This window comes from Erythrolamprus reginae, unplaced genomic scaffold (assembly GCF_031021105.1).
Source record: "Erythrolamprus reginae isolate rEryReg1 unplaced genomic scaffold, rEryReg1.hap1 H_8, whole genome shotgun sequence".
In the NCBI taxonomy this organism is placed as follows: domain Eukaryota; kingdom Metazoa; phylum Chordata; class Lepidosauria; order Squamata; family Dipsadidae; genus Erythrolamprus; species Erythrolamprus reginae.
In genome coordinates, this window is record NW_027248536.1 from 419,846 (window position 1) to 430,789 (window position 10,944).

General features: G+C 45.8%; 1 protein-coding gene across 2 annotated transcripts in view; it reads right to left on the reverse strand.

Moving 5' to 3' along the window:
* LOC139155875 (abnormal spindle-like microcephaly-associated protein homolog) overlaps positions 1–9,181 on the reverse strand; it is a 44,881-nt gene extending 35,700 nt beyond the window's left edge. The window contains exons 1-2 of one of the 2 annotated variants that reach the window (XM_070731216.1): positions 8,696–9,181; positions 2,769–2,912 (exon numbers count right to left, since the gene is read on the reverse strand). In XM_070731216.1, coding sequence (XP_070587317.1) covers positions 2,769–2,912; positions 8,696–8,992 — 441 coding nt within the window. In that variant the 5' untranslated portion in view covers positions 8,993–9,181. Of the gene's footprint in view, positions 1–2,768; positions 2,913–8,398; positions 8,478–8,695 lie in introns of those variants that run through there. The other variant, XM_070731217.1, reaches the window with a different exon arrangement.
* Positions 9,182–10,944: the final 1,763 nt, after the last annotated feature.

Genomic DNA, 10,944 nt, shown 5'->3' on the forward strand with positions numbered 1-10,944 from the left:
CCTATCTCGAACAAATGCATTTAGATTTATTTGGCTTTTCGCGTGGAGATAACTGGAAAAAATGGAATTCTTGCGCCACCTAGTGGACGCTCAGCTCATATCCTGAATTTGAGCTCGGGTGTCGAACAGAAATTTTGCTCACGTCGCAGCTTGTAACTTGAAATACTCGCATGTGGAGCAGCTCGTATCTAGAGGTACTACTGTATATATAATGTTCATAGATAAAATATTTAAGAATAGCATCTAAATGAAGTACAAGGACTGTGTATACAGTGATCCCCCGCTCGTTGCGAGGGTTCCGTTCCAGGAACCCCCGCAACGAGCGGGTTTTCGCGAAGTAGCGCTGCGGAAGTACAAACATCATCTGCGCATGTGCAGATGGTGTTTTTACTTCCGCAGCACTAGCGAGGAGCCGAAGATTGAGGACTCAGCTCGGAAGCTGCACGGGTGTTTTAAAAGGTCTCCGCCGGCATGGGGGGCTTCTTAGCACCCCCCCAAACCCGAGTTGGGGGTTCGGGAGGTGGTAGGAAGCCCCCCATGCCGGCGGAGACCTTTTAAAACACCCGTGCAGCTTCCGAGCTGAGTCCTCAAGCCAAGCGCAGAAGTTAGCCTTGAATCCCTTTGAATCCCGCCGCTTCTGCTGGATACGGGCGATGGGGGGGCAAGCTGCCACAGCCCCTGGCTTCCGCGCCGCTCGTCCCACCCACCGCCCGTATCCAGCAGAAGCTGCTGGATTCAAAGTGCTGCTGGGAGCCGCAGGCGAAAGGAGCTCGGGCATCGGAGCGCGGCGCCAGGCATTGTTCTCCGGACCCCGCCCGCTCAGCCCCGCGGCGGCCCTTTCCCTCTCCAGGCTGCGGGCGGGGTCCGGAGAACAATGCCCGAGCTCCTTTCGCCTGCGGCTCCCAGCCCACCGCCTGTCTCCTGCTGCCCGGTTTAGCCAGGACACGAGCGGCGAAATGACTTGGAGGAATGTGAAGCTGAAACCGGCCAGTTTCAGCTTCACATTCCTCCAAGTCATTTCGCCGCTCGTGTCCTGGCTAAACCGGGCAGCAGGAGACAGGCTTTGAGTTTTGGCTGCGGGGGGAGAAGTAGGACTTTCCTAACTCCCTCGCCCCGCAGCCAAAACTCAAAGCCTGTCTCCAACGCGCGCTACGATCTTCCGGGCGAGCCAGGCTCAGCGGATCAAGGCAGCCGCTTGGGCCGAGAGGAGCCGGCCTTGATCCGCTGAGCCTGGCTGGCCCGGAAGATCGTAGCGCGCGTTGGCTGCACCGGCGGCGAAATCGCTCGCCGCTGCAGCCAACGCGCGCTACGATCTTCCGGGCCAGCCAGGCTCAGCGGATCAAGGCAGCCGCTTGGGCCGAGAGGAGCCGGCCTTGATCCGCTGAGCCTGGCTGGCCCGGAAGATCGTAGCGCGCGTTGGCTGCACCGGCGGCGAAATCGCTCGCCGCTGCAGCCAACGCGCGCTACGATCTTCCGGGCGAGCCAGGCTCAGTGACGGAAGGCAGCCGCTTGGGCCGAGAGGAGCCGGCCTTGATCCGCTGAGCCTGGCTGGCCCGGAAGATCGTAGCGCGCGTTGGCGGATCAAGGCCGGCTCCTCTCGGCCCAAGCGGCTGCCTTCCGTCACTGAGCCTGGCTCGCCCGGAAGATCGTAGCGCGCGTTGGCTGCACCGGCGGCGACATTGCTGCCGGCTTGGCTTCGCTCGCCGCTGCAGCCAACGCGCGCTACGATCTTCCGGGCCAGCCAGGCTCAGTCACGGAAGGCAACTGCTTGGCCCGGGATGCTGGGCCGAAAGGAGCCGGGCTTGAAGATCGCAGCGCGCGTTGGCTGCGGTGGCGAGGGCTTGCAATAGAGGGTGGAGGAAGCGGCCATGGGAGGGCGAGCTGCCTCAGGGAGGAGGATCGGGCGGGACCAGGTGGGGGCTGGAATTTCTCCGCCAGGGCGAAGGGCGGGCGAGCGGCGAAGGGCGGGCGAGCGGGTGCTGGGGAGGGCTTCTCGCCCTCCCGACAGCAAGAGGGGGGAGCGAACGGCGTGGGCAGGCGAAGGGCGGGCGAGCGGCAGCGAGGAGTTTGCGTGGGCGGTGGGGAAACTCCTCGCTGACGCCAGCAAGAGGGGGAAGACCCAGGGAAGCCGCTGCCATCTACGCATGCGTGCCCGGCACGCATGCGTAGATGGTATTTTGACTTCCGGGTTGAAAAATCGCGAATTACCCTGTTCGCAATGGTCGGGGACGCAATAACCGGGGGATCACTGTACATGTTATTACTTCAGAAGAGAAGTATAGTTCTGCTGTCAAGTTGTTATTTGTGAAAACATAAAACAAGTTCTATGAAAAAGAAGAAATAAATCACATAAGCTTATATTGGAGTCAGTATATTTATTTACCCAATATACATTGTTGCACAATTCTGCTATGATAATACTCTGCTAAGTGAAATGAAGATCACTTAAAAACATAAATCTCATAGAAAGCCAACAGGTTGTAAATCATGTGGGGGCGGGGGCAGTACACATAAACAGGGGGAGGGCATTGCATTATGGGTGGGCACACACACTATCTTGCATGTGCATACCCTTTTGACACTCAAACAAAAAAAGGTTTGCCACCACTGGGCTAGCCTTTTCTGGCTTTTGCCTAAGGCTGTTTTCTTATAGCAGGAAGAGTGGGTCTACTTTCTGCCTTTAACATGTTTCTCCTCCTTTAGGGACAATATTCTGAATAAAGATTATTTTATTCGGGAGGCAGGGGCTTTCCTACAGAGTGTCCTACCTTTTTCTTTATAGGCTGCTCAGCATTCCCCAGCAAAACTGCTTGAAGTTTTACAACATCGTTTACAATAAAAGTTATAAGCTCTCGAACTTTGCCGCCTTCTAGTGGTGTCCATGTTATTAATATATAGATCCTCTCTCCAGGCTGCAAAAGAAAAACATGAAACAAACAATTGGTGTGATGAATATATCCAGTTACAAGTGCAATTTTGTATGAACCTAGTTTCTTTGAATGCTAAAAGTTATATCCCAGGAGCATATTTAATGGTATCATTCTCCAGAAAAGTCACTGGTAGATTTTGCTTTGTGTGCAATCTCCAAATTTGCTTTGAAACTTAGGAGTTTTCCCTAGCAGAACTATGGCTTCCATGGTGTAGCCCTAAATATAAAATAGATTTATATCACTTTAAAATATTGTATGAAAATAAAATCATGCTTATATATTTTGTGAGTATGGTACATTTGCTAATAGATAGCAAGTTGTTCCAGTGATTGTTCTTACTGTTAGGAAGTTTCTCCTTAATTCCAGGTTGCATCTCTCCTTGGTTAGTTTCCATCCATTGTTTTTTGTCTTGCCTTCTGGCACTGTGAAAAATAAATTGACTCCCTCTTCTTTGTGATAGCCCCTCAAATACTGTAATACTGCTATGACGTCAATCCTTCTCTCTAGACTGTCCACATGCAATTCCTGCACCTATTCTTCATGTTTTTGTCTCCATGCCTTTAATCATCTTAGCTGCTCTTCTTTGTAGTTTTTCCAAAGTCCCAACATCTTTTTTGTAATCTGGCGACCAAAACTGGATACACTATTCCAGGTGTGGCCTTATAAAGCAGTCCTAATACTTCACCTGCTTTTGATTCTATGCCTCTCTTTATACAGCCAAGAATTATTTTAGCTTTTTTACTGTCGTGCCCTTCTGGCTCATTTTAAGTGATCATCCACTAGGACTTCAGGATCCCTTTCACGGTTACTGTTTTTGAGCAAGGATTCACCTACTTTATACTTAATGTCTTTTTTCCTGCCTAGATATAAAACCTTACTTTTTTCCACATTCAATTTCATGTTGTTGGAAAGGGCCCATTGTTCAAGTCTGCCAGGATCCTTTTTGAATACAGTGGAACCCCGACATAAGAGCTGCTCTACTTAAGAGCAACTCGAGATAAGAGCTGGGAGGGGAGAGATATTTTTGTTCTACTTACAAGCCCAAATTCGAGATACAAGCGCCAAGGAGCTGTCTCCTGAAGCCAAACGCTAACTTCCGCGTTCGGCTTCAGGAGACAGCTGCGAAGCGGCGCACGTGTTTTAAAAGGTTGCAGCCGGCCTGGGGGGCTCGGGGGGGTGCTTGCAGCTTTCTTTCTTGCTCTTTTTCTTTCTCTCTTTTACCTTCCCTTCCTCTATTTCTTCTTTTCTTTCTCCTTCCCACCTTCTTCCCTCCCTCCCTCCCTTCACTCATTCCTCTCTTACTCTCCCCTTTCATAAGTTTCCCTGCTTCCTTCCTCTGTTCCTGTCCCTTCCCCCTTTCTTTCTTTCTTTCTTTCTTTCTTTCTTTCTCTTTTTCTTTCTCTCTTTTACCTTCCCTTCCTCTATTTCTTCTTTTCTTTCTCCTTCCCACCTTCTTCCCTCCCTCCCTCCCTTCACTCATTCCTCTCTTACTCTCCCCTTTCATAAGTTTCCTTGCTTCCTTCCTCTGTTCCTGTCCCTTCCCTCTTTCCTTCCTTCCTTCCCACCCTCCATCCATTCATTCACCCATTCCTCTCTTGATCGCTTAAAGCCGGTCCCTGGTGCAAAAAGGGTTGGGGACCTCTGTCCTACAGGATTGGGTGGCAGAGAAGTTGAACATATGTAAATTTAAAAGTTTAAGAAAGTTTACAAGTTAAGTGAAAGAAACTTCATTATTCATTTATATGTACATGTACATTTCTTCATTAAAAACATGTCTTTCTGCATAATTTAGACTAACTTTGTGAGTTTTTTGAGGGCTGGAACCAATTAAAATTATTTACATTAATTCCTATGGGGAAAAGTCGTTCGAGATAAGAGCTGCTCGACTTAAGAGCCCAGGTCCGGAACGAATTAAACTCGTATCTCGAGGTACCACTGTACTGAGCTTATCTTCTGTGGCGTTGGCTATTCCTGCCACTTAGTGTCATCTGCAAATTTGATGAGTTCTAATTTCCAATTTATATGCCATGCAATTCCAAAAAGGAAAATGCCCTTCTGAAGCAAGATACTGTATTGACAACTTTGTCACAATATTTTTATAATACCAGGTACTCATATAAATTCAGACCAAGATGTAACATCATTAGTTTACAAAAACACTAAAAGCACACTTAATTCTTAATAACCTATACAAGTCTCCAAAGTTCAAATAACATACCAGCCACTAATATATGGATCTGTGAAAAGGGTGATAACAATTTATAAATGTTCGCCCCACCAGGCCTTTTAACAGCCTTCTTATCTAGAATACCTCCTTAAAGGTAATTGCACCCTGACAGGCAGCCTGGAATCAATCACCACTTAAAAGACTTGCAAATTTTGACACCTATGCCCATGCTCTTTACACCATGCCCTGGCCAGGAAGATCTTTTCTGATAAAGGAGATAACAAGGATATTTCCTATAACTATAAAAAGCCATGTTTTTTACTTTTTTTTTCTTTCTCCCAGTCATAAACCATACATTTTCCTCACAGCATGTCTTTCACCAAAGATTTGAAATCATATAAAAATCTTGCTGATGGACAGTCTGTTGCCATTTGCCCCAAAAGCAGCCATACTTGATTTGGGGGATGGTTATACATTCCCAGGAAAATTGATAATGCTCTCCCAGCTCAGGAAGGAACCCAGGCAAATTCTCCCAACAAGGGCAAAGAGAAAAAGGAAAGGAGGGGAAGGAAAAAGAATTCTTCTATAAGCAAATTGAAATTGATTTTCTTCATCTTAAAGTGAAGCTCAAGGTCATAGACATACCATCTGTATATAGTTTTCTTGGCAACATTATATGCAGAAATACTAGCCTGAGCTCCTTTCGCCCAGCTGATACCTCCCCCCCTCACGGAGCCTTCAAAAAAACCCTTCCCAAGACAGACGCCCAGCTGATTTCTTCCCCCTTAGCTTGGGATTCCTGAGCCTCTATCGCCCAGCTGTTTCCTCCTCCCTCACCTTTACAGAGCCATCAGGTAATCTTCAGGAGGATTCCACCTCTAAACTCCAGAAGCCCAGAGATTTCTCCTCAAAGCTCTGACTCCCGAAGACCCATCCTGCAAATCTAGCTTCTGTTGAAAGTTGCATCCACCATTAAAGAAACTTTAACCCCGTGGCTTCAAACAAAGCCACTCTTCGAACAGAGACCACCTGATCCCATAGGTGAAAGGGACCAAATAATTTAAATAAATAAATCAATTGGGTGCGAGGGGCACTGGAGCTCAGCAGAATCATCTCAGTCTCCAGAGACTACCATAAACTCCAATAGCCCAGCCTAATCATCCCTGATTGCTCCTAACTTCAGAAACAATCCCTGATTGCAACTAACTTCAGAAGCCCCAAGATACTTAACCTCACTGACCTTAACAAATAAAAAAGTTTACTACCTACTGTCTAAAGAATGCACTTAATGCCAAATGTGCCATAATTACATCCATAATACCTGCCTGGAAATTAGCAAAACTTTCTACAAAAAACTTCCTAATTTCTACATTTCTGCTCTTCATGTTTACCTATAATGAATGACCTAATCACCATGTGAATAAAATTTCAAAACCTCGAAACAACCATAGCCTCACAAAAAGTCCTCATAGATTCCATCGAATCACGCATTGAAGAACGCTTGGAAGCCCACATTGAAAAATGCTTGCAAGCATTCTTCACATCTTTGGATAATAAAGTCACAGCACAATCAAAAGGAAACCCAATTCATCTAAATCATACTCTAACTCAGCAACAATCACCACCTCAACCATATGCCCTTCAACTGCCACCTCCACCATATGTTCAGTCACAACATCCACTACCTCAAACCATCCTAATGTCATTTCCCTACTCATTAGAGACACCCTGGATGGAACATGAACAAAAACAGAATAATGCCATTGTATTTGGGCTTGAAGTCACTAATGAACCTGATATAGACCAAATTCAAAAATCATCACATCCAATTTTCCAGCTGATGAAATCATTGAAGTGACCAGAGATGGCCCGGAATACAAATATAGAGATGGTTCAGTAGCCCCCAAATTCTGTACAGTGGTTCTCACAAATGAACTTAGCAAACGCAAATTCATTAGGACCATAAACTCATTAAACAGAGATGACTCAAACCCTAAAAAACTTCAGTTTAGACCGGACTTATGAATTACGAGCAGATCTAAAAAAACGTCAAGACCAAGGCCAAACTGATCTTTATATCAACTACCATGCCGGCTGTATCAAAACCACTTTACGCAACCCACCAACCAACCCCCAAACCATCATCAACCAAAACCTCCAATCTACCCTCAACCAAGATCAACCCCTCATTAACCACTACCTTCAAACCACCATCGCTCACAACCATCCTAACTTCCAATCCTTCACTACTCAAAACTAACTCTCAATAGACCAAGACTTGGTATGCACGCCTCAGAATCCCCTTTTTTTTAAGCCTTAAAGTTTTGGATTTTTTCACCTCACCTTCTTCCTTTGGCAGCAACTCTCCTCTCCTCCTCTTCTTCCTCCTTCTCCTCCCCACCCAAATTCTGAGCTTTTATTTCTTTCCCAATTAGTTTGCATGCATTATTTGCTTTTACATTGATTCCTATGGGAAAAATTGCTTCTTCATAAGAACGTTTCTACTTAACAACCTGGTCACTAAACAAATTAAGTTCTTAAGTAAAGGTACCACTGTATTAACCAAAGAACCTATTCAGTCACTTTCCCCATACCCACAAATAGGATGGTCCAGATACAGCAAGAGGCACTCCCGCCCCCTCTAAGTCCATACCAAGGATCAGTCGCCTTATAAAAGTAGCCCATTTTCTCTGCAGCCTACAGCCAAGAACAAGCCTCTTTGGGAGAATAAATGGATCTCCTTTTCACATGCAATGTACCTTGCACCTTATTTTTATCCCAGCTTGGAAAAGGGATTGGGAAAATTCTTTTAACAAGTCCTAATATAAGAAGTCCCTGATTTGCAACCACAATTTACCTCCAAAATTTCCATTAACTGCCATATTTGTTAAATAAATTTTGCTCCATTTCCCCACTTTTCTTGTCATAGTTGTTAAGTAACAATTTTAGTTAGTAACACAAACTTTCCAATTGACTTTGCTAGTCAGGTCATAAAAGGTGATTACATGACATTGAGAGTGACAGTCATAAATACAAATCAATTGCTATGTTTCTCCATTTTGACCAGATGGTCCTGGGGATGGTGGAAATGGCATAAGTATGAAAAGCTGTCATAAGTCACTTTTTTCAGTGCCATTCTAACTTTGAACGGTCACTAAATGAACTATTGTAAATCGAGGACTATCTATAATCCAAGTTTACACCCTACCAAAAACAATCCTCATAGAAAGAGCCTCGTTTGGGGAGGCTATACATTTATTAACCATTAATATACCCCAAGGTTCACTATCTTTTAACTTACCATACCCTTTAAAAAGAAGTAGGATTTTGGGAGAGCATCAGCAGACGTCATCCATAAATTGAAGATTATTCTATAACGTCCCTGACCGATGAAAGTCACAGAGTAAAACCTACAGATAACTGCGGCGCATTGCTACATTTGCCGTTGCCATTTAACCGTTCCTACCTATCGGGCAATCTTTCAGGCTACCGATGCTACACGAACGTAAACACCCGTCCGCCTGCGGCTTAGGCTAGCATTTCAGCCGACCCTTCCCAGACCGCCTCACCTTCCCCTGCTTTAAAGAAAAAAAAGCACCTGAAGAAGGAAACCGTCCTGCTCCACCGTAAAGCCTTTGGAGGCGGGCGGCGGGCGGAAGACGGCTCCGCGGACAGCCTCCGAATTGGGATTCTCCACGGCCAGGCGGCGAACGCAGGAAGTCCCGACGCGGACAGAGCCGAAACTAAGGAAGGGAGGCCGGGAGAAGTGGCCGAGTGACAGCACGGCGTCGTTTCCATCCTCGCAGCCTGGAGAGGCAGCGCTGCGCTTGCTCCGCTCCGGAGGACACGGCTCCCGAAGCCCGGCTGGTCCCACACCCTGCCTCCTTTCCTCCATATGGGGAGAAACGATTGTCGTCAACGTCTCCAGTTAACAACCAGAAGGGCCTTCGCCCACCGGGAAGGAATACTGTAGACAAATTCCCTCCCAAGAAAGAAATCGAGATTCGCAACCGCCGTTCGAGAATTCAAACTAGCACCCTCCGCCAATCAGGAGGATTGACAGAAGACCGCACGTTTCTTACGTAAGACCTTTTTCCTCCAATCGCCAAGCGGCTGTGAACAAAGATTCGGCCAATCGCTTGAGATGTTTGGTTTTGGTTTTTTCCCTCCCTGGTTTTATGCCTTTTCCTCCCCTCAATGCTGTCGAGCTCATCACGTTACGCACCAATAACAAAGGGAGGGCTCAATTCATAACAATTTAAATTGTTTAAATTTCTCTCGAGAAAAAGACTTGTCTTCTTTCGGTTGTCCCAAAGATGTTTTTTCAAGAGCAACTGGACTTTCTGGGTTTTTTCTTTGAACACTTTTCGCTTCTCATCCAAGAAGCTTCTTCAGCTCTGACTGAATCCCACCATCTAGTCAGAGCTGATGAAGCTTCTTGGGTGAGATGCGAAAAATGTTCAAAGAAAAAAAAACAAAGTCCAGTTGCCTCTTGAAAAAGCATCTTTGGGACAACCATGCCCCGGATGACTGAGAATCTCCATATAGATACTCTTCTTTAGGTTGTTTATTCCGCTCAAGCCCGCCTTCTGCTTCAGCATCATACAGAAATAAGTTCGGATTTTTCCCCCTAGCCTCTGAATTGCCAGTTAAGAGCCACTAATTCCATCTGGAAAAGATCCTTTTTCTTAAAAACCTCCCGAAATTTTATTTATGTTAGTAAAATAAACAAACCTTGGAAATGTTCTTGGTGATTTGGAATCAGTGCTCGGACTTGTTTGGCCCCTGCCTTTAGTTTTAAACTTTTGGTTTTCTTTGAACGTTTATCAAAGACATTTATTTCTGGGACTAGAGCAGGGGTCTCCAATCTTGGCAACTTTAAGGCTTGTGGACTTCAACTCCCAGAAATCCTAGCGAACTCTGGGAGTTGAAGTCCACAAGTCTTAAAGTTGTCAAGGTTGGAAAACCCTGGATTAGAGAATAGAAACTTATCTTGTCAAAATAATAAAATAACTGTGACTTAACACAAAACATACCAATCACTTATCATTTACATAAATAAGGGGTCCCGGGACCGCAGTCCGTTCGGAACCGGGCCACGAAAGGGCGAGCGGGCGAGCGGGCGGGCAGGTGGGGGAGCGCGTTCAAAACTCAATTTGCGCAAATGCAACTGCGAGCCCGCTGCCTTGGCATCTCCCTTTCCCATTTCTCTGCCCCACCCCGCCGCTGCTGTTACCGCCGGTCCGCAAAGTCGGAAAGGTTGGGCACCGCTGTATTACAATAAAGTCATTTCTAAGGTGGTTGACGGTTTTGCAGTGAATTGGGGGCTTTCATAAGTGCACTAGGGTGCCTTCCATTCCCTGTCCTAATGTTTCTTACTAGTATCATGTATATAAACATTGTTTTATCTTTGTATACCAATACCTACTTGACAATAGAATAGAATTTTATTGGCCGTGTGATTGGACACACAAGGAATGTCTTGGTGCATATGCTCTCAGCGTACATAAGAGAAAAAGATACATTTGTCAAGAATCATGTGGTACAACACTTAATGATTGCCATAGGGGTCAAATAAGCAATGAAGAAACAATCGATATTAATAAAATCTTAGGATACAAGCGACAAGTTACAGTCATACAGTCCTAAGTAGGAGGAAAAGGATGATAGGAATAATGAATAAAACTAGTAGAGATAGAAGTACAGATTTAGTAGAAAGTCTGACAGTGTTGAGGGAATTATTTGTTTAGTACAGTGATGGTGTTCGGGGAAAAAACTGTTCTTGTGTCTAGTTGTCTTGGTGTGCAGTGCTCTGTAGCAGCGTTTTGAGGGTAGGATTTGAAACAG